The 27,988-nt window shown below is 52.7% G+C and overlaps 1 protein-coding gene across 1 annotated transcript; it reads left to right on the top strand.

Annotated features, from left to right (window-relative positions):
* Window positions 1-29: 29 nt before the first annotated feature.
* ASMT (acetylserotonin O-methyltransferase) lies at window positions 30-27,988 on the top strand. Its single transcript, XM_039475613.2, has 8 exons — window positions 30-10,328; window positions 14,989-15,163; window positions 17,122-17,251; window positions 18,911-18,979; window positions 21,145-21,263; window positions 23,335-23,475; window positions 25,586-25,708; window positions 27,125-27,988. The coding sequence occupies exons 1-8, from the start codon at window positions 10,248-10,250 to the stop codon at window positions 27,334-27,336; spliced, it is 1,050 nt and encodes a 349-aa protein (XP_039331547.2). The 5' UTR covers window positions 30-10,247; the 3' UTR covers window positions 27,337-27,988.

Genomic DNA, 27,988 nt, shown 5'->3' with positions numbered 1-27,988 from the left:
AGCCCGCCGGCAAGGACGGCGCCAGCCTTGAGCCCCCTCTGCCGTCCGCCGCCGCCGCACGCTTGGCGCTTCGGTTTCACACACTCGCCCTTCGGAACTCGATCCGATAGCTTTAACACGGCCAATCCTCGCTGTCAGGAAAACCGCGTAGACCCGCAGTGGTGAAGATGGCGGAGCTGCTGTGTCCCCCACGCACGTGAGGTTTCCGCGTCTGCTCGGCGGCCTCTCGGCGCGCAGGGCTGAGGATGTGAACGCGAAGCAGGAGGCAGCGGGGAGTCGCCGAAGGAGTGGAGCCGCAGACACCTGGCACTACAAAGAGGCCTTGGCCTGGTGATTTACCGCCGACGGTAACTTGAACTGTTCGGGAAGTGCAGTTTGGGTGGGGTGCCGACATGTGATAGGGTCACGTTGAGTCACGGATTAGGAAGGCGCGAAAAGTCGCGCGCTGCTCTGTGTTAACGTGTCGGTGTTGGGAGTGCTACGAACGGCCTGATGCTCCTTAACTTCAAAAACATTCACTTTTTACAACTTGAAGGAATTCAGCAGAAAGACGTTGGTTCGAAGCTTTGGTTTCCGGTAAAGGTTAGTGTGTGTGTTTTTTTTAAGAAGCTGTTTTGCTAAATTATTTTTACTGGAATGTTTCACACAGATTTAAGGCTGCAAACTTGTTAAGTTTTACAATCGGCTCCTCAAAGCGAGGCTGGGAAATACTTAAACAGCTGTAACGTTTGCGGTAGGAAAGATGTTTATTCCAATTTGCATTTTTATGGTGAAATAAAATCTTTTTCCAGTGACCTAAGTTTTCGCGCTGAACGTTGTCTCTCTGTTTCTTAGAGTGCCTCGTTCAGGTAAAGGTAGCCAAGCGCGTCTCACCCCAGTAGAAATCGTCGGTGTTTCCTAGAACTGCTGAGGCATGATCATCGCACAGCTTTTGCTGTCTCTACTGAAAATACACAAAAGGAGCCGGGTGTGCTGGCGGGCGCCTGTAGTCCCAGCTACTCGGGCGGCTGAGGCAGGAGAATCGCTTGAACCCAGGAGGCAGAGGTTGCAGTGAGCCGAGTCCAGTGTGGGTGATGAGTGAAACTCCTATCTTAAAAACAAAAAAAAAAGGGCTGGGTGTGGTGGCTCACACCTGCCTTACCAGTACTCTGGGAGGCTGCGGTGAGCAGATCACGAGGTCAGGAGTTCCAGAGCAACTTGGCCAACATAGTTAAGCCCCATCTCCACTAACAATACAAAAATTAGCCAGGTGTGGAGGCACACAACTGTAGTCCCAGCTACTCGGGAGGCTGAGGCAGGACAATCGCTTCGACCTGGGAGGCGGAGGTTGCAGTGAGCTGAAACCGCCATTGCACTCCAGCCTGGGTGACACAGTGAGACTCCCTCTCAAAAAAAAAAAAAAAAAAAAAAAAAAAAAAAAAAAAAAAATTGCAAGGACCAGATACTGCTCTTGGCACGTGGCATTTGGTGCTAGAAGATTCACTCCCTGCAACCCTGCAGACTGGGAATGTGCAGAGACAGGGATGAGAAGTCCCAGTGATAGCAAGGTCAGGGAAGGCTTCTCCCGTGAGCCGAGTGTGCAAGACAGAAGCGTGGACGTGCTGTGTCCGAGCTCCAGAAGTGAATGGGGCCGGGCAAAGCAATAGGCAGAAGAGAAGCGGAAAAGGTGGACCGGGACCAGAGCGCACAGATGAGACGGGTCCTCTCCAGAGTTTACACACTGATCCACTCCAGAGTCTGTAGATGGATCAACTCCGGACTTTATAGATTGATCTACTCCAGACTCTATAGATGGATCCACTCCAGATTTTACAGATGGATCTACTCTGGACTTTATAGATTGATCCACTCCAGATTTTACAGATGGATCTACTCTGGACTTTATAGATTGATCCACTCCAGATTTTATAGACAGATCCACTCTAGACTTACAGACCAATCCACTCCAGACTGTATAGATGGATCCACTCTGGACTTCATAGACGGACCCACTCTGGACTTTATAGACGGATCCACTCTGGAATTTATAGATGGATCCACTCTGGACTTTATAGACAGATCCACTCCAGACTTTATGGATGGATCCACTCCAGACTTTATAGACGGATCCACTCTGGACTTTCAGGGTGAGAGGCAGGGGGACTGTAAGCCGGGCATGTGATGAGGCTGGGGGCTTGTGGCAGCCGGCGTCCCTGTGGCATGCTGGTGGACTGGCGGATTGATGGGAAAGGAGAAGGTGGCTGAACTTGAATGCCTGTCACCTTGTGATACATTGGATGCAGGCTGTCTAGGCAGCTGGAGAGCACCACCCTCAGGGCTATAGAAATGGGTATCAGCTGGGCGAGGTGGCTCACGCCTGTCATCCCAGCACTGTGGGAGGCTGAGGTGGACAGATCATGAGTTCAAGAGATCGAGACCATCCTGGCCAACATGGTGAAACCCCGTCTCCATTAAAAATACAGAATTAGCCAGTTATGGCGCATGCCTGTCATCCCAGCTACTTGAGAGGCTGAGGCAGGAGAATCGCTTGAATTCGGGAGGTGGAGGTTGCAGTGAGCCGAGATCACACCACTGCACTCCAGTCCGTAAAAGAAAAAAATCCACAATGGGTTTGAATTCCACCTGGCAGAACAGAGCAGGAATGATTATTCCACAATAGGAGAAAGTGTGATTCTCTGATTCATACCGTTTTATGAGGCTTACCTCTGAACCAGTTTCTTGTGTTCACTTGGGATCTTAGGGTGTCTTTTACTCAAAAAAAAAAAAAAAAAAAAAAGAATCAAACTTCCGGCTGGGCACGGTGGCTCACGCCTGTAATCCCAACATTCTTGGAGGCTAAGGTGGGTCACTAGGTCAGGAGTTCAAGACCATCCTGGTCAACATGCTAAAACCCCATGTCTACTAAAAATACAAAAAATTAGCTGGGCATGGTGGCGCGTGCCTGTAGTCCCAGCTACTTGGGAGGCTGAAGCAGGAGAACTGCTTGAATCCAGGAGGCAGAGGTTGCAGTGAGCTGAGATTGTGCCACTGCATACCAGCCTGGGCAATAGAGGGAGACTCCGTTTCAAAAAAAAAAAAAAAAAATCAAACTCCCTTGTTGAGTATGGCCTGTGTCATGGTGACCATCCGGGCCTCCTTCCATGTTTTCACCTGTGAGTCCCGCCTCCCACGATACTGAGGTGGCCTGTGTCATGGTGACCATTCTGGGGTCCTTGTGTTTTCCTTTTCTGCACCCACTGTCTGTTGGGGCTGCCCGTGTTGTGGTTTAGCTTTCTCATGCCTTGCTGGTGTCTGCAGTGTGCTTTGCTTTTCCTTTTTTCTTTTGACTCAGAGTCTCACTCTGTCGCCCAGGGTGGAGTGCAGTGGCACCATCTCGGCTCACTGCGACCTTCGCTTCCCGGGTTCAAGCGATTCTCCGGCCTCAGCCTCCCAATGAGCTGGGATGACAGGCGTGCGCCACCGCGCCCGGCTAAGTTTTGTATTATTAGTAGAGACAGGCTTTCCCGATGTTGGTCAGCCTGGTCTCGAAATCCTGACCTCGTGATCGGCCCAGCTGGGCCTTCCAAAGTGCTGGGATGCCAGGCCTGAGCCGCTGCCCCCAGGGAAGAGTGTGTTTCTTGTCCTTTCTTCTGCTGGCCTCTGGTGAGGGGACGGAGGAAGACATTGGCAGTCCTGGGACATGTGGTGCCCTAGGGAGGCCACCGCGTATCCTGGGAATGCTCTTTAGAGAGGCCTCTGTGGGCGGTATCCTGTGGGTCTAGGGCTGAGGCAGAATGAGGAACCAGGGTGCTTTTACCCAAGGCTCAGAGAAGACCCACGCACTGCTGGCGTCTCCAGCTTCAGCAGAGCACCTCCAGACTCCCAGCGCGCCCCTTCTGTTCTACCTGTGACCTCCCCAGGAAGGAGCTCCTGCCAACGGTATCAGGGCTTTCTTGTTTGTTGGTATTGTATTTTTTTGTGTTTTGTTTTCAGATAGAGCCCGTCTCTGTCACTCAGGCTGGAGTGCAGTGGCGCCATCTCAGCTCACTGTAACCTCCGCCTCCCGGGTTCAAGCGATTGTCCTGCCCCAGCCTCCCGAGTAGCTGGGACTACCGGCGCCCGCCACCACGCCCAGGTCATTTTTGTGTCATTAGTAGAGACGGGGTTTCACTATATTGGCCAGGCTGGTCTCAAACTCACGACCTCATGATCCGCCCGCCTCGGCCTCCCACAGAGCTCGGATGACAGGCGTGAGCCTCCACCCCCAGGTGACATCAGGCCTCGGTATCTGGATTTGTGAAGCATCCACGGGTGAAGACAGTGTTTCTGTTCTACTCACTTCTTGGCCCGGTCTGTTCTTACACATTTGTCCATCTGTTGCTGCCCGGCTCAGTGGCCAGGTGGAGGGGTGAGGTCTTGTACGGGTGCAGGGCCTTGAGCGCCTTTCCCTGCGAATTTCCCATGCTCCGGCTGCGGAGCGTCCACTCTGGGCTTTCCCAGGCGGCCAGGAGTTCTGGCCACACCGCCAGGTTGGTGGGAAAGGCTGCGTTTCTAAGCCTTCATGTGACGTGTGAACCCCTTCTCGCACCCATGCTCCGGAGAAGGGCCTTCCCCATTTCTCCTTCCTTTTTGCCCCTCGCCCAGCTGACAAAAAGGCGTTTCTCTCTCTCTTCTTTCCTTTTCTTTTTTTTTTTTTTGAGTTTTGTTCTTGTTGCCCAGGCCAGACTGCAATGGCGTGATCTCAGCTCACTGCAGCCTCCATCTCCCGGGTTCAAGCGATTCTCCTGCCTCGGCCTCCTGAGCAGCTGTGACTACAGGCACCCGCCACCATGCCCAGCCAATTGTTCTGTATTTTTAGTAGAGACAGGGTTTCACCGTGTTAGCCAGGCTGGTCTCGAACTCCTGACTTCGTGATCCTCCCACCTCGGCCTGCCAACGTGCTGGGATGACCGGCCTGAGCCAGCGTGCCCGGCCCATTTTTTTTAAAGCTTTATATGTTGTTATAGATTTAGGGCATAGAAGTGCGGTTGTGTAACCCTGGAGGCCGTGACACACAGGCAAAGGCAGCCTGTTCTCACTTATAAGTGGGAGCTGAATAATGGGTTAAAAAATAAAAAGTTAAAAAGAAAAGTCTTTCAGAAGTGTCAATGTGGCCTGAACTGCTGTTAATTTGTTCACGCGTATGGTTTAAATGGATGAATATGGTAATCAGAATACTATAGTTCAAATTCCTTGGGCACCCAGCCTGCAGATGCAGCAAAGATATTTTGAAACATCATCTATGTGTAAAATAGCACCATCTGCATTTTTGAAACATTTTAGATGAATATTACACACGCACACGGTGGCTCATGCCTGTAATCCCTGCACTTTGGGAGGCCAAGGTGGGAGTCCTGGACTCACTTGAGTCCAGGAGTTCAACACCAGCCTGGGCAACATAGCAAGACCCCATCTCTGCCAAAATAAAACATTAGTCAGCCTTGGTGGTGACCACCTGTAGTCCCGGCTACTCAGCGGGCTGAGGCAGAAGGAATGATTGAGCCCGGGAGTTCCATACCAGCCTGGGCAACATTGTGAGGCCTTGTCTCTAGGGAAGATTCAAAACCTTTTCAGTTTTTAAACTAGCTGGGCATGGCCGGGCGCAGTGGCTCAGTCCTCTCATCACAGCACTTGGGGAGGCAGAGGCAGGTGGATCACGAAGTCAGGAGTTCGAGACCAGCCTGGCCAACACGGTGAAATCCCGTCTCTACTAAAAATACAGAACAATTAGCCAGGCGTGGTGGCGGGCGCCTGTAATCCCAGATATTCAGGAGGCTGAGGCAGGAGAATTGCTTGAACCCGGGAGGCGGAGGCTGCAGTGAGCTGAGATCGTGCCATTGCACTCCAGCCTGGGCAACACAGGGAGACTCCCTGTCCAAAAAAATAAATAAATAAATAAATTGCTGAGCATGGCGTTGCATGTTTGTGGTCCCAGCTATTCGGGAGGCTGAGGCAGGAGGATGGGTTGAGCCCAGGGCTTCGAGGCTACAGTGAGCAGTGATTGTGCCACCGCACTCCAGCCTGGGCGGCAGAGTGAGACCCTATGTCTAAAAGAGAAACCTCTGTCTCTGAAAAGGTAATTTAACAAATACAATAAAAAACAGGCATTGTATACGAGGCGGGGTACGCGAGAGACCCCGGCCGTCCGCCGCAGCCATGGGTGTCTAGGTGGTGACGTGTTTCCTGGGCTGGGGTTTCAGGGTCCCATTCATCGGGCCTGCGGCCTCTCCCACGGCAGCTTCCCCGGGGACTGCGGAGGCTGCGGCAGGACCGGCCACCCGGGGCAGGGGCAGGCGGAGTGGCATCGCCCCGGTGTCCAGGCTGGGACAGCCCCCCACACCTCCCTTCTGGGCACCTGCCTGACCTCCCTGGCTCTCCTTCCTTCCTCGCCTAGTGGAGGACAGGGGCGCCATGCTGGTTCCTCCAGGACACCCCGTCCCTCCTCCGGCCGAGACTCCAGGACACCCCCTCCCTCCCTGGCCAACACTCCAGGTCACCCCATCCCTCCTCCAGCTGAGACTCTAGGACACCCCATCTCTTCTCCGGTGGAGACTCCAGGACACCCCGTCCCTCCCCCAGCCAAGACTCCAGGCCATCCGTCCCTCCTCCGGCCAAGACTCCAGGCCACCCGGTCCCTCCTCTGGCCAAGACTCCAGGACACCCGTCCCCACCCCAGCCAAACCTCCAGGCTACCTGTTCCCGCCCCCAGCCACCCCTCCAGGCCACGCCGTCCCTCCCCCCGCCCAGCTTCCTGGCCGTCGCTCGCCCGAGTGGTACTGTTGCACTCCTAGACTTTCTGGCCGACTGTCCACAACATCCCGCCCCCACATGGCAGCTGCTGACCGTGTGCAGGCCACGCACGCCCCTCCTGACACCCTTCTGCCAGACTGTCCCAAGGTTGCGTGTGTGGGGGTTCCTGCAATGTCCCCGAGGGCTTCATGCTACGCTGCCTTCTGTCCACCGGCCCCTGTCCTCTCTCCGCCTTTCCAGGTGCTCCAGCCTTGCGGGGTGCTCAGCTCCTGCTCTTTCCGGGGAAAAACCAGCCTCGGATCTCAAAGACTTCCACAACCCCCTCCACCCCACAATCCCGCTCTTCCTCCCGGCCCCTTCTGTCCACCGCGCCGAGAACCTTCTAGCCTGTGGGCCTTAAAACCTGGATGACGGGTTGGTGGCTGCAGGAAGCCACCATGCCACGTGCATACCTGTCACACACCTGCACGTTCTGGACGTGTGTCCCAGAACTTACCGTAAAACACAAACGAAAACATGCTATACAGCTGGTGTCCAACCGAGTTACACTCACAGGACATAGGCACCAGGAAAATGTGTTTGTTTTTTTTTTCCTGATGGAGTTTCCCTTTTGTTACCCAGGCTGGAGTGCAATGGCGTGATTTCGGCTCACTGCAACCTCCGCCTCCCGGGTTCAAGCGATCCTCCCGCCTCAGTCTCCGATTAGCTGGGATTGCAGGCACCTGCCACCACACCTGGGTACTTTTTGTATTTTTAGTAGAGACAGGGTTTCGCCATGTTGGCCAGGCTGGTCTCGAGCTCATGAGCTCAGGAGATCCACCTGCCTCACCCTCCCAAAGTGCTGGGATGACATATGGGAGCCGCTGAGCCCAGCTGAGATCTGATGGTTTCATAAAGGGCAGTTTCTCTTCGCACGTGCTCTTGCCTGCTGCCACAGAACACGTGCCTTTCCTCTTCCTTGCGTTCCACCATGACCGTGAGGCCGCCCCAGCCATGTGGAGCTGGGAGTCCGTTCAATCTTTCTCTCTCCTTTTTTATTTTTTGTGAGATGGAGTTTCGTTCTTGTTGCCCAGGCTGGAGTGCAGTGGCGCGATCCTGGGTCACTGTAACCTCTGCCTCCCGAATTCAAGCGATTCTGCAGCCTCAACCTCCCGAGTAGCTGGGATTACAGGCTTGTGCCACCACGCCCGGCTCCTTTTGATATTTTCAGTAGAGACAGCATTTCACCATGTTGGCCAGAATGGTCTCGATCTCTTGACCTCATGATCCACCTGCCTCGGCCTTCCACAGTGCCGTGATTACAGGCATAAGACACTAATTTTTTCTTTTTCTTTTTTTTAATTTTTGGTAGAGAAAGGGTTTCACCATGTTGATCAGGCTGGTCTTGAACTCCTGACCTGCTGATCTGCCTGCCTCAGCCTCCCAAAGTGCTGGGATTGCAGGCGTGAGCCGCTGCACCCAGCTAAAGTTTCCTTTCTTTATAAATGATGCAGTCTTGCGTATGTGTTTATCAACACCAGGAAAACGGACTGATAGGCTTCCGAGCCACGAGTGTGTCTTCTTTTGAAGCGTGTGTGTTCGTGACATTTGGAAAAGGCTCCCCTCCGTCATGACCGTGTTCTCAGCCCTGCTCAGTTCCTAAGGCAATCGCCTTAACTCAGATCCGTGCGAAATCCCACAGCAGCAGGAGAGGATTTCACCTCCTGAGTCGCTGTGGGGTTCCATTAAACAAATGTGATCGGAGGCCAGCCCCTTCTGTCCCCTGGTAAAGTGTCCCTGACAATGCTTCATTGCCCTAAACTTCAAGGATAGGCTAATTTATTATTTATTTTTATTTATTATTTAGTTATTTTGGAGACAGAGTCTCGCTCTGTCGCCCAGGCTGGAGTGCAGTGGTGAGATCTCAGCTCACTGCAACCTCTGCCTCCCGGGTTCAAATGATTCTCCTGCTTCAGCCTCCCAAGTAGCTGGGATTACAGGCGCCCGCCACCACGCTGGCTAATTTTTGTATGTTTAGTACAGACGGAGTTTCGCCCTGTTGACCAGGTTGGTCTCGATCTCCTGACCTCAAGTGATCCTCCTGCCTCGGCCTCCCGAAGTGCTGGGATTACAGATGTGAGCCACCACGCCCAGCTAATTTTTTGCACTGGTGAGATCTCTGCTCACCGCAACCTCGGTCTCCCGGGTTCAAAAGACTCTCCTGCCTCAGCCTCCCGAGTACCTCGGATTACCAGCGCCTGCCACCATGTCCGGCTAATTTTTGTATTTTTAGTAGAGATGGGGTTTCACCATGTTGGCCAGGCTGGTCTCGAACTCCTGATTTCAACTGATCCACCCGCCTCGGCCTCCCAAAGTGCTGGGATTGCAGACACATGCCACCTCATCCGGGTAATTTTTGTACTTTTAGTAGAGACAGTGTTACGCTGTGTTGACCAGGCTGGTCTCGAACTCCTGACCTCAGGTGATCCGCCCACCTCAGCCTCTTACATTGCTGGGATTACAGGCTTGAGCCACCGTGCCCGGCCAAGCCTGTATTTATATCCCTCCCCTAGAAAATCGCTCTGGGTATGTTATGTTCCACTTTCTACCCAACCACAAAACAAACAGGCATTCAAGAATGGAGTTGAGCTCATGCTATGAACGTTTTCTTCGCCCCCCACACACGCCACGTGTCCTCAGAAATGGGGCAGAGACCTGCCACTATTAGCCAGGTGCGGGGGCTCCCACCTGTAATCCCAGCACCAGGGGAGGACGAGGCGGATGAATTACTTGAGGTCAGGAGTTTGAGACCAGTCTGAGCAACATGGTGAAACCCCGTCTCTACTAAAAACCTAAAACTTAGTGGGGCATGGTAGTGCATGCCTGTCATCCCAGCTACTTGGGAGGCTGAGACAGGAGAATTGCTTGAACCCAGGAGGCGGAGGTTGCAGTGAACCGAGATCGTGCCATTGCACTCCAGCCTGGGGTGATGGAGTGAGATTCTGTCTCAAAAACAAACAAAAAAAAATGGGTCTCACTGTGTTTCCCAGGCTGGGCTGCGGACATCTCGATATTAGTCTTCCAGCCTCTGAAAGTGTGGGCGAACCGGGTTTTGAGCCCCCAGTTAGTGGAAATTCCTAGCAGCCCCAGAAATGAACACAGAACCTGTTCCATCCCTAAGACGATTACTTAGGGCTCATGACTGCTGAGCATATTGGTTTGGGATGAGTTCTACACCCGATGACTCAAGGGTTCATAGAGACTATTTAGGGGTGCAGAGAGGTACGCAAGAAGCCAGGGAATTCCCATGCGCTTCTTGAGCCCCTAATAAGCTTAATGGAAATTTCTGGAGTGACCCGTGTTTGTTTCATTCGTGGGAAGCTGACGGGGAGCTTCAGGCGGCAGCCGTGAGCAGGTGGCTGGCAGGCTGGTACCAGCTTGGCCGTAGGCTCCGAGCGCCTGGAAGCCAGCGTTGCAGGGACTCCGGACGCCACGGCTGGATGGCGGAGAACATGAGTTCCCCGGAGGATCCCTGCTATCGCCTCCTCACTGACTACGCAAACGGCTTCATGGTGTCTCAGGTAGGACCTTGCTGCAAATACATGCTGGACCCAGAGGCTCGGTGCTGCAAAGACACATCAGCCCCGAGACAAAGAATCCCTCAGCAACACCATTTTTACGTCCTGGGCTGCAGGGAGGGGACCCTCGCCGGCCACCGAGCCCCGAGAGCGCAATGAACCAAGGAAAACACGCACACGGATCCCTGACGCGTGTGGGGTCGTCCTTCCTGCCGTGTCTCAGCTCCGTGGGCCGCAGCCAGACCTCAGCATCTAAACTCACACCCGACCGGCCGGCACCTGAAAACGTTTCTAAACAGGTGACAGCCACGGAGAGCGGGGACACGCCTGTGAGCACGTCCGGCGCAGGTGTCTCGGGGACAGTCCAGGGACACGGAATGTGCCACGTGCCTGTGAGCACGGCAGGTGTCACAGCTGCAGAGGACGGGGCCGCACAGAGTTATGAGCACACTTATTCTTTAACATGAAAGGACACTTTAGAAAGGGACTTTTGTATTTCACACAGATATGCTCTGTGCGACGTGGAACAGGGGACAGGCTTCCGTTCATCACACTCGCGTTCCGCTATTTGGAGCGTCAATCAAGAAAAATGACGAGTGTCCGTCATGTTAGCAGGTTTATGGGCCCATGTTAAAGGGGTGCGTCCGTCACGCAGCCTCAGGGGGTCCTGACACCATGTGCCCAAGGCGGTGGGGGCATAGCTTGGTTTTATACGCTTTGGGGAGACCTGAGAGATTGTGAGAAGCAGAAAAGTTCCTTTTTAAAGTTTCCTTTCTTCTTGAAGAGGACGTGTGCTCATACCCACCCGCCACCTTTGCCTCGTTTGAACAGCGGCGGCCCTCGGGGCTGCTGACTGCCGGTTCAAAGCCAGCCAGTGGTTCACAGTGGTATTCAGGGCGGTGGTTTGCTGGGTCCTTTTTTTAAAAAAATGTATTAATAATGCTTTAAGTTCTGGGGTCCATGTGCAGAACATACAGGACTGTTACATGGGTATACACGTGCCATGGTGGTTTGCTGCATCCACCCCCTCATCATCTCTGTTAGCTGTTGCTCCTAATGGTCTCCCTCTCCAGTTCCCCCACGCCCTGCTATCCCTCCCCTACCTCTCCCACCCCCGCTATTCCTCCCGTAGGAAATGCCCATCAATGATACACTGGGTAAAGAAAATGTGACACACACACACCATGGAATACTACGCACCCATAAAAAAGGATGAGTTCACATTCTTTGCAGGGACATGGATGAAGCGGAAAACCATCATTCTCAGCAAACTGACACAAGAACAGAAAACCAAATACTGCATGTTCTCACTCATAAGTGTGAGTTGAACAGTGAGAACACACGGACACAGGGAGGGGAGCGTCACACACAGGTGGGACCCAAATCTTGGGAGAAAAGTCACTTCAGTGCACACGATGCCACATCCAGGGAATGGCCACAAGGGTAACAGAACAAGCGTTAATGCGCCCTGAACACAGCAAAACTGAAGACCACCTTAAGAAAATCCATCTTTGTGCACTCGTTACACAAATAATTAGTGAATGCAAGTTTCCTAGACCAGGAGTGAACGCACCCATAAGAAGATACCATTTATTATCTCCGAAAAACAAAAATCGATTGGCTGGGCGCAGTGGCTCATGCCTGTAATCCCAGCACTTTGGGAGGCTGAGGCGGGTGGATCACCTGAGGTCAGGAGTTCGAGACCCGCCTGGCCGATATGGTGAAACCCCGTCTCTCCTAAAAATTCAAAAATGTAGACGGACATGGTGGCAGGCACCTGGAATCCCAGCTACTCGGGAGGCTGAGGCAGGAGAATCGCTTGAACCCGGGAGGCGGAGGTCGCAGTGAGCGGAGATCACACCACTGCACTCCAGCCTGGGTGACAGAGCGAGACTCCATATCAAAAATAAATAAATATATATATAAATAAATAAGGGAACAGTAATAAGTCGGGGTGGGGGTTACTTTTCCTCCGTTCCTGGTCACCTTTCATAAGGGGGGTGACTCCACCTCTCATAAGGGGCGTCTGACGGAGCCGGGTTCCGTCAGCCGACCCACGGCACCACGTCCTGGCAGGTGGAGGCTCTTCCCAAATGGGTCACCGGTTGCCGTGGCAACAGGAGGGATCCCTGATGGAGCCGCGTTGCCCAGATCTCACATCTGTGTGCACAGAGCATGCAAGCCCAGGCAGGCTGCAGGCCTGAGCCTGAGCCACGTTAGGGATCATCACCGTGGTTACGATATTTTTAGGGGCTGGGTAACGTACACACACGCGCAGAGGGATGGTCATTGACTCCCAGTGGGGTTACAGCCCCATAACGCCATCATGGCACAAAACATCCTAACTTAAAACGCGTTCCCTAGCCGGGCGCGGTGGCTCACGTCTGTCATCCCAGCACTTTGGGAGGCCGAGGGGGGCAGATCGCCTGAGGTCGGGAGTTCGAGACCAGCCTGACCAACATAGAGAAACCCCGTCTCTGCTAAAAAAGCAAAATCAGCCGGGCGTGGTGGCACATGCCTGTCATCCCAGCTACTCAGCAGGCTGAGGCAAGAGAACGGCTTGAACCCGGGAGGCAGAGGTTACAGTGAGCCGGTCACACCACTCCACTCCAGCCCGGGTGACACAGCAAAACTCCATCTAATAAAAAGTTAAGTATCTGTAATATCTATTCCATATGTTTTATGTATTCTATACTTACATACTTTATACATGTAAGTTATACATGTATATATACATATATACAAAACATGTCATACATGTCACACATGACATACATGTCATTCACATGCCATATGACGTACATGCCACACATGCAAGGTCACACATGCCATCTACATGTCATACATGTCACATGTCACGTGCCACACATGTTGCCTGTTATTTGTGATATAACATGTCACATATAAACACACCACACAGAATATATGCATGTCACATAACACACATGCTTAACATATATTGTGTTATGTGACATGCATGTCACAGCACATACATGTATGTGACATAACACATGTTATATGTCACATAACATCACATGTGCCATGCATACAGCACATGCCACACATTTCATGTTATCTATAATGTATGTCATACATGTCACGTTACATGTAACATCCATGAGGCACATATCGGGCTACCCATAACATACATGTCATGTATGTTGTGTTGCACATGTATGTGGTACATGTCACATCTCATAACACATACATGTTAATGTTATATGTGTGTTTTGTTACATATAACATTTTACATGTGTTACATATAACATTTTATAAATTGTGTTATATGTAACATGTTATACATGTTACATGTTATAGATGCTATAATGTTATAATTATATAACATTAAAATATAGATTACATTTTATAGAGATTTTTGCAAAATATACATTTTATATATTTTTATACAATATGTGTTTTATGTATATTTTATGTATATTATATATAATATATAACATATGTATTTTATATATTTTATACAATATATATATTGTATTATGTATGTGTAATTTGTATACACATAAACTACGATATATATGTTGCAGTTTAATCTAGAATAAACAAATTTATAAAGACAGAAAGCACAATAGTCACCACCCAAACGCCCATCAAGGATAGATTGGAGAAAGAAAATGTGGTAGATATACATTGTGAAATACCATGCACCCATGAAAAGGAACGAGATCATGTCGTTTGCAAGGACATGGATGGAGCTGGCAGCCACTATCCTCAGCAAATAACACAGGAACAGAAAAGCAAATACCACATGTTCTCGCCGATAAGTGGGAGTTGAAGAATGAGAACACATGGTCACAGGGAGGGGAACGTCACACACTGGACCCGTTTGTGGGGGCAGGAGGTGGGAGACTATCAGAAAAAACAGCTAATACATGCTGGGCTTCATACCTAGGTGATTAATTGATCTGAGTGGCACACCAGCATGGCACACCTTTACAAATGTCACAAACCTGCGCACGCTGTACATGTACCCTGCAGCTTGAAATGAAAATTTAATTGAAATTAAGAGAGTCTGCCGGGTGCTGTGGCTCACGCCCGTAATCCCAGCACTTTGGGAGGCCAAGGCGGGCGGATTACCTGAGGCTGTGAGTTCGAGACTAGCCTGACCAACATAGAGAAACCCCCGGCGAAAATACAAAATCAGCCAGGCGTGGTGGTGCACGTCTGTAATCCCAGCACTTTGGGTGGCTGGGGTGAGTGGATCACCTGAGGTCAGGAGTTCGAGACCCGCCTGGCCAACATGGTGAGAAAGCCCACCTCCACTAAAAATACCCAAATTAGCCAGGCGTGGTGGCGCGTGCCTGTAATCCCAGCTACTCGGGAGGCTGAGGCAAAAGAGTTGCTTGAACCCGGGAGGCGGAGGTTGCGGTGAGCCGAGATCATGCCACTGCACTCCAGCCTGGGAGACAGAGTGAGACTCCATCTCAAAATAAATCCGTAATTTTTAAAAGATGAGTCAAAATAAAAACGCCTGTTTTCCATGGCGGTGTAGTCTCGTTTGACTATGTCTCAAAAATAAATTAATTTAAATTAAAATTGAAAAATGCCTCCCTCCCCAGCCCGACATGGCATGCGTTTCTGCAACTCCGGTTCCCTGAGTGCTGAGTGCTGAGTGCTGAGCTTTTATTTCTGCCCCTTCTGCAAGGTTGTCTTTGCTGCCTGTGAGCTGGGAGTGTTTGACGTTCTCGCAGAGGCCCCGGGGCCCCTGGCCGTGGCTGCCGTGGCTGCAGGTGTGGGAGCCAGCTCCCACGCGATGGAGCGCCTGCTGGACGCCTGCGTGTCCCTGAAGCTGCTGCAGGTGGAGATGAGGGGAGGAGAAGGTGAGGTCACGGGCGTTCTGAAGGAGGCCTCGCAAGTGGGCACCCTGGGTGTCGCACGTGTTCTGTAAACAGCGAGACCAGGCCGGGAGCGGTGGCTCGGGCCTCTGGCCCCAGCCCTTGGAGTTCGTGGCGGGCGGGTCACCTGGGGTCCGGAGTTCGAGACCAGCCTGGCCAACACAGGAAATCTCGTCTCTAATTTAAAAAATACAAAAATTGGCCAGGCACGCTGGCTCATACCTGTGATCCCAGCAGTTTCGGGGGTCGACACAGGCGGATCACGAGGTCAGGAGATTGAGGCCATCCTGGTCAACGTGGTGAAACCCCATGTCTACCAAAATACAAAAACAAAACCCAGGCGTGGTGGCCTGAGTCTGTCATCCCAGCTACTTGGAACACTGAGGCAGGGGAATCGCTTGAACTCAGGAGATCGAGACCATCCCGGCCAATATGGTAAAACCCCGTCTCTACTAAAAATACAAAAATTGGCTGGGCATGGTGGTCGGCGCCTGTAATCCCAGCTACTCTGGAGACTGAGGCAGAGAATTGCTTGAACCCGGGAGGCGGAGGTTGCAGTGAGCCGAGATTACACCCGTGCACTCTACCCTGGGCAACAGAGTGAGACTCCGTCTGAAGAAATAAACTATACGAATGTTAACTGGGAGTGGTGGTACACGCCTGTGGTTCCAGCTACCCTCAAGGCTGAGGCAGGAGGATTGCTTGAGCCCAGGAGTTCAAGACCAGCCAGGGCAATGTAGCAAGATCCCATCTCTACAAAAAACACAGAATTAGCCAGGCATGGTGGCATGAACCTGTGGCCCTAATTACTCAGCAAAAGGCAGAGGCAGGAGGATCACCAGAGCCCAGGGGTTCGAGGCTTCAGTGAGCTGTGATCACACCGCTACACTCCAGCCTCAGTAACAGAGTAAAACCCTGTGTCAAAAGAAAAATCAAGAAAAACCGCCACAGACATTATGTGAATGATGGGGTTGGCTACATTTCTTTTTTATTTGTATTTTTTTTTGGTGAGATAAGTTTCAGTGTTCTTGCCCAGGCTGGAGTGCAGTGGCACGATCTCGGCTCACTGCAACCTCTGCCTCCCGGGTTCAAGCGATTTTCCCGCCCCAGAATCTAAAGTAGCTGGGATTACAGGCATGCGCCACCATGCCCGGCTGATTTTTTGTGTTCAGTAGAGACGGGGTTTCTCCATGTTCGCCAGGCTGGTGTGGAACTTCTGACGTCAGGTGTTCTGCCCACCTTGGCCTCCCAAAGTGCTGGGATTACAGGCGTGAGCCACCGTGCCTGGCCCAAACGCATTTTTGACTATTTGACTTCTTTCTGTAGTATCTCTCTTTTTTTTTTTTTTTTTTTTTTTTGAGATGGAGTCTCACTCTGTTGCCCAGGCTGGAGTGCAGTGGTGTGATCTCAGCTCACTGTGCAATCTCCACCTCCTGGATTCAAATGATTCTCCTGCCTCAGCCTCCCGAGTAGCTGACACTACAGGCATGTGCCACCATGCCCGGCTAATATTTGTATTTTTAGTAGAGACGGGGTTTCGCCATGTTGGCCAGGCTGGTCTCGAACTCTTGACCTCAAGTGATCTGTCCGCTTGCCCTCCCAAAGGGATGGGATTACAGGTGTGAGCCGCCGTGCCTGGGGTCACTAAGTTATTTTAAACATTCTGTGGAGTATAATGTATGTTTTCTCTCATGGCTGCTTTCTGTTTGTGCTTGCTCCACCCAAACTTGCAATAGGATTTGTAGATGTTGAAACCAGTGTGGGCAGCAGCTGCCCGGGGTCCCCTTTGTGCCTTCCGTGGAAGGCCCTGGCTGTGGGTAGGGGTGTCAGCGCTCCCAGGTGGGGATTACGTGGAAGTCCCTGTGCTGCCATGCTGGGGAGCGTCCGCACAGCAGGGACTTGGAATCTCACTGCTTTTTCTGTTTTCTTTGTGTGTGTTTCAGCTTTCTATGGAAACACGGAGATGTCCAGAATCTACCTGAGCAGGGTCAGCCCGACCTCACAGTGCAATATGCTGCTGTACATGGCCAAGACCACTTACCACTGCTGGGGCCGCCTGGCACAGGCTGTGAGGTAGGGATCGTGTCCAGGCAGTGACCGAGTCTCAGGACTCCCCTGGGGGGGGGGCTCGTGAAGGGGCTCATTGCAACCTCCACCTCCTGGATTCAAGAGATTCTCCCGGCCGGGTGCGATGGCTCATGCCTGTAATCCCAAAACTTTGGGAGGCCGAGGCGAGTGGATCACCTGAGGCTGGGAGTTTGAGACCAGCGTGATGAACATGAAGAAAGCCCGTCTCTAGTAAAACTACAAAAATTAGCCAGGCGTGGTGGTGCATGCCTGTAATCCCAGCTACTTGGGAGGCTGAGACAGGAGAATCGCTTGAATCTGAGGGGTGGAGGTTGCCGTGAGCTGAGATCACGCCATTGCACTCCAGCCTCGGCAAAAAGAGCAAAACTCTATCTCAGAAAAAAAAAAAAAAAAGAAAGAAAAAGAGAGAGAGATTCTCTCGTCTCGGCCCCCTGAGTAGCTGGGATTACAGGCACCCGCCACCATACCCAGCTAACTTTTGTATTTTTACTAAAGACGGGGTTTTGCCGTGTTGGCCAGGCTGGTCTCGAACTCCTGACCGCAAGTGATCTGCCCGCCTTGGCCTCCCACAGTGCTGGCATTGCAGGTGAGCGCCTGGAGGAGGTAAAATGGCAGGTTTCTTGCAGGAGCAAACATGAGCTTGGTAGAATTGCTTACCCAGACCAGATGGTAGAAATCACTTTGGTGCTGGCTGACAGAGCTCACCCACTTCTGCAGGGATGTGCCCCCAGGCGAAAGTCATTCGTGCTGCTTTGGCAGAAGAAGAAAGGAAGAGAAGGAAGAGGATTCACATCAGGGATTGAGGATTGAGGATTCAGAACAGAGGTGCAGACCAAGAACCTACTGGCTTGAATTGTATTAGGCTGGTGCAAACGTAGTTGAGTTTTTTCCGCCACTGTAATTCCAGCACTTTGGGAGGCTGAGGCGGGTGGATCACCAGAGGTTAGGAGGCTGAGACCAGCCTGGCCAACATAGTGAAACACTGTCTGTACCAAAAACACAAAAATTAGCCTGGCGCGGTGGTGGGCACCTATAATCCCACCTACTTGAACTCATGAGGCAGAGGTTGCAGTGAGCCGAGATCTCAAGATCTCACCACTGCACTCCAGCCTGGGCGACAGGATGAGACTCTGTCTCAAAAACAATGTAATTGCATTTTTTTTTTTTTTTTGGCCCTTAAAAGTAATGGTAGGTCCGGTACAGTGGCTCACACTTGATATCCCAGCACTTCGGGAGGCTGAGGTGGGTGGATTGCCTGAGGTCAGGAGTTCGAGGCCAGCCTGGCCACCATGGTGAAACCCTGTCTCTACTAAAAACACAAAAATTATCGGGGCGTGGTGGCAGATGCCTGTAATCCCAGCTGCTCGAGAGGCTGGGGCAGGAGAATCGCTTGAACCCAGGAGGTGGAGGTTGCAGTGAGCCGAGATGGTACCACTGCACTCCAGCCTGGGAGACAGAGCGAGACTCTGTCTCTACAATAAAATAAAATAAAATAAAATAAAACCTGTCTCATAGGATGTCGATGTTATGGTTTATAAGGGGTGACTGTACAGGCCCCTTAGACAGGAATATGGGGAAGGAAGAAAAAGATCAGACTTCGTCTTTAGGTTGAAACAGCCAACCCCATTTTCTCTCTTTTCTTAGAGAAGGCAAGAACCAGTATCTTCAGACCTTCGGCGTTCCCGCAGATGAGCTTTTCTCCGCCATCTACAGGTAACGTCCGTCACTTCAAAACCCACACCTCCGATGAGACTGTGTTAATTTGGCCGGGCGCGGGGTCTCACGCCTGCAAGCCCAGTGCTTTGGGAGGCCGAGGCGGGCGCATCACGTGGTCGGGAGGTCGAGACCAGCCTGGCCAACATGCTGAAACCCCATCTCTACTAAAAACACAAAAATGAGCCGGGCGTGGTGGTGAGCGCCTGTAATCCCAGCTACCCGGGAGGCTCAGGCGCGAGGACCGCTTCGAGATGGGAGTCTGAGGTTGCAGTGAGTTGAGACTGTGCCACTGCACTGCAGCCTGGAGACTTAGCAACACTCCGTCTTAAAAAAAAAAAAAAAGGGCGGGAGTGATGGCTCAGGCCTGTAATCTCAGCACTTTGAGAGGCTGAGGTAGGTGGAGCCCGAGGTCAGGAGTCCCAGGAACTCTGGGGAGGAGAAGGAGGAGGCGCTCCCAACAGCACAGCTCTGTCCACCTCTGGGTCCACCCGTCCTTCCGGGCTCCGGCTCACCTCCATCCGTTCCTAGTTCCTGCCTTTTCTCTCTCTTGCTCTCTCTCTCTCTTTTTTTTTTTTTTTTTCACACGGAATTTCGCTCTCTCGCCCAGGCTGGAGTGCAGTGGCGCGATCTCAGCTCACGGCAACCTCTGCCTCCGGGGTTCAAGCGATTCTCCTGCCTCAGCCTCCCGAGTAGCTGGGACTACAGGTGCCCACCACCACGTCCAGCTATTTTTTTTTTTAATTTTTATTTTTAGTAGAGACGGAGTTTCACCATGTTGGCCAGGCTGGTCTCAAACCTCTGACCTCAGGTGTTCTGCCCACCTCAGCCTCCCAAAGCGCTGGGATGACAGGTGTGAGCCATCGCGCCCGGCCATGCTGCCTTTTCTCTAGCATCCTCCCTGCGCCCTGAATTCCCACTTTCTGGGACCCGTGCCCCAGGATGTACAGACTCTCCCCCGTCCCGGATTTGTCCTCTGGAGCTGAGCTCTACGGGTGGGTCGTTGGGGGTCATATTGTTGACTTTCTTCTTAAATGTTGGAAATACATGCTCAGTGCCACACACACACACACACAAATCAGCCCTGAGACAGAGGATCTTTCAGCAACGCCATTGTTACCTCCTGGGCTGCAGGGAGGGGACCCTCGCCGGCCACCGAGCCCCGAGAGCGCAATGAACCAAGGAAAACACGCACACGGATCCCTGACGCGTGTGGGGTCGTCCTTCCTGCCGTGTCTGAGCTCCGTGGGCCGGAGCCAGACCTCAGCATCTAAACTCACACCCGACCGGCCGGCACCTGAAAACGTTTCTGAACAGGTGACAGCCACGGAGAGCGGGGACACGCCTGTGAGCACGTCCAGCGCGGGTGTCTCGGGGACAGTCCAGGGACACGGAATGTGCCACGTGCCTGTGAGCACGGCGGGTCTCACAGCTGCAGAGGACGGGGCCGCACGGAGTTATGAGCACACTTATTCTTGTTTTTTGTTTTGTTTTGTTTTAAGACGGAGTCTCACTCTGTTGCCTGGCTGGAGTAAAGGGCGTGATCCTGGCTCACTGCAACCTCCGACTCTCTGGTTCAAATGATTCTCCTGCCTCAGCCTCCTGAGTAGCTGGGATGACAGGCACACGCCACCACGCCCAGCTAATTTTTGTATTTTTAGTAGAGACGGGGTTTCACCATGTTGACCAGGATGGTCTCGATCTCCTGACCTCATGATCCACCCGCCTCGGCCTCCCAAAGTGCTGGGAGGACAGGCTGAGCCATTGCGCCTGGCCAGCACACTGACTCCTTAACAAGAAAGGAAACTTTAAAAAGGAACTTTTCTCCTTCCCACGGTAAACATCCTAACTCCTCTTTGGATAGAAATCGATACCCATGGCGGCTTCCGGAGAACTGTGGTCCGTTCTGACGCGACTCCCGGTTCTCTCGGAGCTGGGTACATTTTGGTGGCTGACCTAGGCTTTCCCCATCCCTGGTCACTTCCTGCTCTGTGTCACATGCAACGCTGCCAGGCGCACGTGCATGGCGCGGCTATGCAAGGCTGCCAGGCGCACGTGCATGGCACACAGCTCTGTTCGTGGCAGGGGGTTCTCCACATCTGTGCTCTGGGCGCTTGCCCGAATCTTCGCCATCTTTTACAAGCCTGCTTCCTTCTGCACCGCAGGTCCGAGGGCGAGCGAGTGCAGTTCATGCAAGCTCTCCGAGAGCTCTGGAGTGTGGACGGGAGAAGCGTGCTGACCGCCTTCGACCTGTCCCTGTTCCCGCTCGTGTGCGACCTTGGCGGTAAGTGTCCTCCACGCAGAAGACCTCAGAGCTGTGTGTCTGTTTCTGTGTGGGCAGTGTGCTCACCGTGTCGGTTATTTTCTGCATTTTTTTTTTTTTTGACAATAACCCTTGCTTGGTTTCATTCAGTAGAAGTTTTCTTATTAAAAATTCAAAGTACGCTGTGTTTTCAGACCTTGCAACAGATGAGACGATCTTCATCCTTTCACAGACACAGGGAAAAGCCTTTTGGGATTCATTTATTTTACTGATTTAGGATATTGCTAAATCAAAAATTAATTTTGACTCTGTAACTATGTAATAGTTATCAAACACTCTCCTTAACTGGACAAAGGAGCAAATCAACTATGTTTTCCTTTATTGACAAGAAAAAAATGCCTAGAACTATATGATGATTGGAAGATTTTCCTGAATTTTTCTGAGACCGAGTTTTGCTCTTGTTGCCCAGGCTGGAGTGCAATGGTGCGATCTCGACTCACTACAACCTCCGTTTCCTGGGTTCAAGTAATTCCCCTGCCTCAGCCTCCAGAGTAGCTGGGATTACAGGCACACAGCATTAAACCTGGCTTTTTTTTTTTTTTTTTTTTTTTTTGTATTTTTAGTACAGATGGAGTTTCATCGTGTTGGCCAGGCTGGTCTCGAACTCCTGAGCTTGTGGTCTGCCTGTCTCGGCCTCCCAAATTGCTGGGATTACAGGCGCTAACCACCACACCCGGCCTCTTTTTCTTTATTTATTTTTGCCTTTCAATGGAATCTCGCTCTGTCGCCCCGGCTAGAGTGCAGTGGCGCGTTTTCAGCTCACCGCAGCCTCCGCCTCTTGAGGCCAACCGGTTCTCCTGCCCCAGCCTCCCGAGTAGCTGGGATTCCAGGTGCCCGCCACCCCACCTGGGTAATCGTTGTAGTTTTTTTAATAGAGACGGGGTTTCGCCACATTGGCCAGGCTGCTCTCGAACTCCTGACCTCAAGTGACCAGCTCGCCTCGGCCTCATTTTTTTTTTTTTTGACACGGGGTCCTGTTTTGTCACCCAGGCTGGAGTGCAGTGGTGTGATGATAGCTCACTGCAGCCTTAAACTCCCAGGCTGGGCCCCCTCCCCACCTTCCCTCCCCTCCAGTCACCTCTGCTCCCCTGCCCTCCCCTCCTCTCCCCTCCCCTCCCCTTCTCTTCTCTTTTCTGTTCTTTTTTGAGACAGAGTCTCACTCCGTTGCCCAGGCTGGAGTGCAGTGGCTCGATCTCGGCTCACTGCAACCTCCACCTCCCAGGTTCAAGTGACTCTCCTGCCTCAGCCTCCCGAGCAGGTGGGATGACAGGCGCCCGCCACCACAGCCGGCTAACTTTTGTATTTTGTAGTAGAGACGGGGTTTCGCCATGTGGGCCAGGCTGCTGTCAAACCCCGACCTCAGCTGATCCGCCCGCCTGGGCCCCCCGGGGCGCTGGCATGATCGGTGTGAGCCCCTGCACCCTGCCTGAGCCTGCTTTTCAAATTCAAACCCCGCAACGCTGAGCTCACACCTTAAGTCCCTAGTCCAGTTACACTCTGGGCTGTGATCCACCTGCCCTGTGTGTGTCCTCTTGGTCCTCGGGTCCCTGGGAGCAGCTCCTGCTGGTGGAAGGCTCTTTGCAGGGTGGGTAATGATCATGAGTCACTGTGAGGAGAGGGAGATAGAGTTCAAGGTGCCCCTTGCCTGGGGACCAGCTTGCGAAGAAAATCACAGAGAAGGAGCCCGGGGCTGGAGGTGTCTGTGGTCCTCCGTGGACTTTGTGTACCCGGGGCTTGCCACGGCGTCCGTCACTTAGCTGCTGGCCGTGGTTGGCCGGACAGGCGCGCCAGCCACAAGATCACACGGTCACTCAGCGTCCACGTGGCGGCCTGGAGCAATGGGTCAGCGCAGCCAGGGAGACCCGCTGAGTTCAGGGGCCTGCAGACGGTCACGTCACCATCAACCCCACACGTGGCCGAAGGACCCGTGTCCCAGGTCGGATTCCTCACGGGCCCGTGGCGGATGGAGGGTGAGCAGCGTCTCACGGGCTCACCTCTGAGGCTCAGACACACCTTGTCCACTTGGCCGCAGGTGGGGCCGGGGCTCTGGCTGAGCAGTGCCTTTGTCTGTACCCCGGATGTCACGTCACCGTTTTCGACCTCCCAGAAGTGGTGAGGACAGCAAAGGAGCACGTCTCAGTCCCGGAGGAAGAGCACATCAGCTTCCAGGAAGGTGGGTTTGTGTCTCGGCGGCAAGCGCAGACGTGTCTGAAGACTTCTTTTATTTTTGTTTTTTTTTAACACAGTCTCTCTCTGTCGCCCAGGCTGCAGTACACTGCTGCAATCTCAGCTCACTGCAGCCTCCGCCTCCCGGGTTCCAGCGATCCTCCTGCCTCAGCCTCCCTAGGAGCCGGGATTACAGGCGCACGGCACCACGCCCCGGTAATGTTTTTGTATTTTTCGTACAGACAGGGTTTCTCCATGTTGGCCAGGATGGTCTCGAACTCTTGACCTTGCGATCTGCCCGCCTCATCCTCCCCAGTCAGCCAGGCTTTGCTGCAGGCACCTGGGGCCTCACAGGTGCCCGGGAGGCTGAGGCAGGACAATCGCTTGAACCCCGAAGGCGGAGGTTGCAGAGAGCTGAGATCACGCCACGGCACTCCAGCCCGGGCGGCAGAGCGAGACTCCGTCTAATAGAAAAAAAAAAAATAAAGAAAAAAAGTCATTTTGGCAGGGTGCGGTGGCTCACTCCTGTCATCCCAGCACTTTGGGAGGCTGAGGCAGGTGGGTCACCTGGGGTCAGGAGTTCGAGACCAGCCTGGCCAACATGGTGAAACTTCCATGTCTACTAAAAATACGAACATTAGCCGGGCGTGGTGGCGGGCGCCTGTAGTCCCAGCTCCTCGGGAGGCTGAGGCAGGAGGATCGCTTGAACCCGGGAGGCAGAGGTTGCAGTGAGCGGAGATCGCACCACTGCACTCCAGCCTGGGTGCCAGAGTGAGAGTCTGTCTCAAAAACATAAATAAATAAGCAAAAGTCGCTGTGCGTTATACAGCCGAGGCCGGCTTTCTGTACCTCCGTGGTTGGTGAATACAGGAATCCCTGTGGGACGGGCGTTGTGGTTGATTTCATTTTTGGTGTCCACGCTAAGCTGCTCATTTTTCCAGGGCGGTGCTCAAAGGGATCCTGAGTTTGTTTTTCCTGCTGGGTATCGTATAAGCCTTTCAGATGACCGTAGGATGATGACTGACTGACTTAGTGAACAGCTTTGATTGCAGATGCCAGCCTACTAACAGGCTTCCCCGAAGCAGCACCACCCACTCTCACGGGAATCTTCAGACTTTTTCTAGAACGATCCATATGGCACATGTTGTATCTTTTGCAGCCCCAGAGGCGGAACTGAGAAGAGTAGGTAGCTGCTTGTAGAAACGAGAGAAAACACATTTCTACCCCCCTTTTTTTTTGAGACAGGGTGTGATTCTGTCTCCCAGGCTGGAGGGCAGTGATATGACCATTCGCTCACAGCAGCCTCCATGTCCCAGGCTCAGAAGTGACCCTGTCACCTCAGCCTCATGCGTAGCTGGGATTACAGGCATGTGCCACCACACCTGGCTAAGTTTTCGTATTTCTGGTAGAGATGGAGTTTCATCACATTGACCAGGCTGGTCTCGAACTCCTGACCTCATGATTCACTTTGGGAGCGCTGTGATTGCAGGCGTGAACCACCGCGCCCAGCCAATAACATGATTTTTTAAAGAAGGAGGAAAGAGTCCATAAGTACCATTCTGTATTTTCTTTTTTAAAATATATTTTTAATTTATGTTTTATTTTTTGAGATGGAGTCTCACTGTGTTGCACAGGCTGGAGTGCAATGGCGTGATCTCGGCTCACTGCAATCTATGCCTGCTGGGTTCAAGCGATCCTCCTGCCTCAGCCTCCGGGGTAGCCGGGATTACAGGCGTCCACCACCAGGCCCAGCTAATTTTTGTGTTTTTGGTAGACACGAGGTTTCACCATGTTGGCCGGGCTGGTCTCAAACTGCTGACCACAGGTGATGTGCCCTCCTCGGCCTCCCGTGGGGGATTACAGGTGTGAGCCCCCGTGCCCGGCCCGTAACATGATGTTTTAAAGGAGAAGGAGACAAAGGACACACGTATCATTGAGTTTTTCTGATTTTTCTTCTGAGCCTTTTTGTTTTTGAAGGCTAGCTCTGCAGGTCACTAGCCTGGAAGACCTGAGGGGGAAGGCATGACCCGTGCAGGTGACCTTTGGCACCTGGAAGGGGTTTAGTCACACGGGGTTGGATTATGGGCTGACGTTGGGGCGCCTGACATATGTTCCAGGGGATTTCTTTAAAGACCGTCTTCCGGAAGCAGACCTGTACATCCTGGCCAGGATCCTCCACGACTGGGCGGATGGAAGATGCTCACAGCTGCTGGAGAGGGTGTACCACTCCTGCAAGCCGGGTGAGCGGTGGGGCTGCGTTTCAGCATGCGCTGTGACTCGGCGGAAGGGCAGGAGTGGTGTGTAGAAGGCAGGCACTGAGTTCATCCCACAGGTCAGCGCAGACATCTTGCCCATGGATTGCTTTTTAGATGACAACCTACCGTAGATAGGCTCCTGATCTCTGTCTGTTGAGAGAACCACAGAAAGATGGAAGAAGTGAAACGATCTATGAAATGTCAGTGGTCTGACTTGGCTGAAATTCTTTCAGAATTCGGATAGTATTTGTGTGTGTGACGGGGACAGTGCCCCGTGTCCTGAGAGGTCCACCCATCCTGATGGTCCATGAGGACGTGGGCGCAGCCTCTGTGTGTGTGACGGGGACAGTGCCCCGTGTCCTGTGAGGTCCACCCACCCTGATGGTCCATGAGGACATGGCGCAGCCTCTGTGTGTGTGACGGGGACAGTGCCCCGTGTCCTGTGAGGTCCATCCATCCTGAAGGTCCATGAGGACATGGCACAGCCTCTGTGTGTGTGACGGGGACAGTGCCCCGTGTCCTGTGAGGTCCATCCATCCTGAAGGTCCATGAGGACATGGCACAGCCTCTGTGTGTGTGACGGGGACAGTGCCCTGTGTCCTGTGAGGTCCATCCATCCTGATGGTCCATGAGGACATGGCACAGCCTCTGTGTGTGTGACGGGGACAGTGCCCCATGTCCTGAGAGGTCCACCCACCCTGATTGTCCATGAGGACATGGCGCAGCCTGTGTGTGTGACGGGGACAGTGCCTCACTGACTTCTGAGATCCACCCATCCTGATGGTCCACGATGTGCAAAGAAAGAGGCTTTCTGTCTCTCTCTCTCTGCCTCAGACAGTCGTATCCGCGTCTCCCGTGTGGGACCCTCCCTATGGCTGACAGACCGTAAGGATGGCCAGACCTCAGAGGAAGGTGGGGCGCTGTCCCCGTCACACACTCAGAGGCTGTGCTCCGGTCTTCATGGAATATCAGAATGGATGGACCTGACAGAATAGACAGCACAGACACTGTCCCCATCACACGCACAGAGGCTGTACCCACATCCTCATGGACCATGAAGATGGGTAGACCTCAGATGTCACTGGGGCACTGTCCCCATCACACGCACAGAGGCTGTGCCCACGTCCTAATGAACCAACAAGATGGGTGGATATCTGAAGTCACTGGGGCTCTGTCCCCATCACACGCACAGAGGCTGTGCCCACATCCTCATGGACCATGAAGATGGGTGGACCTCAGATGTCACTGGGGCTCTGTCCCCATCACACACACAGAGACTGTGCCATGTCGTCATGGACCATCAACGTGGGTAGACCTCAGATGTCCCTGGGGCACTGTTCTCATCACACACAACTTGCCGTGTGTTTGTGTGTGATGGAGACTGTGCCCCTCCGTTTCTAGGTGGAGGCATTCTCGTCATCGAAAGCCTCCTGGATGAAGACAGGCGAGGCCCTCTGCTCACACAGCTCTACTCTCTGAACATGCTTGTGCAGACGGAGGGCCAGGAGAGGACCCCCAGCCATTACCGTGCACTCCTCTCTTCTGCTGGCTTCAGAGACTTCCAGTTTAAGAAAACGGGGCTCATTTACGATGCCATTTTAGCCAGGAAATAACTTTCCTTGTGACCTGGAATGACCATCTGCTGGGAAAAGGCCTTGACGTGTGTGTGATGGATTGCATATTGTGTACTGAGAAATGATGTCAGGGAACGCTGCATGTCCCCAGGCAGAAAACTGCTCGGGGCGTCCTAGGACAGTGAACTGTATGTACCAGTCAGGCACTTGTTCAGCTAACTCCCAGCACTCAGGATACATGGTCTTGTCCCCATTGCTGACTGGCGAAGAGTGCTTTCTAGCTGATTTCCATGTGACTAGTGAACAGGTACTATTTGCCTACTGAGTCCTTGTTCTGTGAAGAAACACTGAGCACCTGCTTATTAAAGATGATGACTTGTTCACGAAGAATCAGTGCATGCGTCAGAGTCTGCTCTGGAGTGTCAGCTGCGAAATGCTGTCAGTCCCCTGACGTCCCACCCTGATTCCCACTTCTGCTGTGTATGTTCGTGTGTTTCTTAATCCCTTCAGTGCCGCCTGGGTTGGAGTCTCCACGACCGAGCAGGGCTCGGAAACCGTTGACGTGGACAAGCCATAATAATAAAGAGATGTGTCTCCACTGCCTTCTTCTTGTTGGTGTTGACATGACGAGTGACAGGAGGTTTCTATGGACAGGGTGTGACTGCCTCTGCTTTGTAGGTAATTTCTTGGG

The sequence above is a fragment of the Saimiri boliviensis genome, chromosome Y (assembly GCF_048565385.1).
Source record: "Saimiri boliviensis isolate mSaiBol1 chromosome Y, mSaiBol1.pri, whole genome shotgun sequence".
NCBI classification, from domain to species: domain Eukaryota; kingdom Metazoa; phylum Chordata; class Mammalia; order Primates; family Cebidae; genus Saimiri; species Saimiri boliviensis.
The sequence above is the reverse complement of the archived record's forward strand: the minus strand, read 5'-3'. Positions and strand labels throughout refer to the sequence as shown.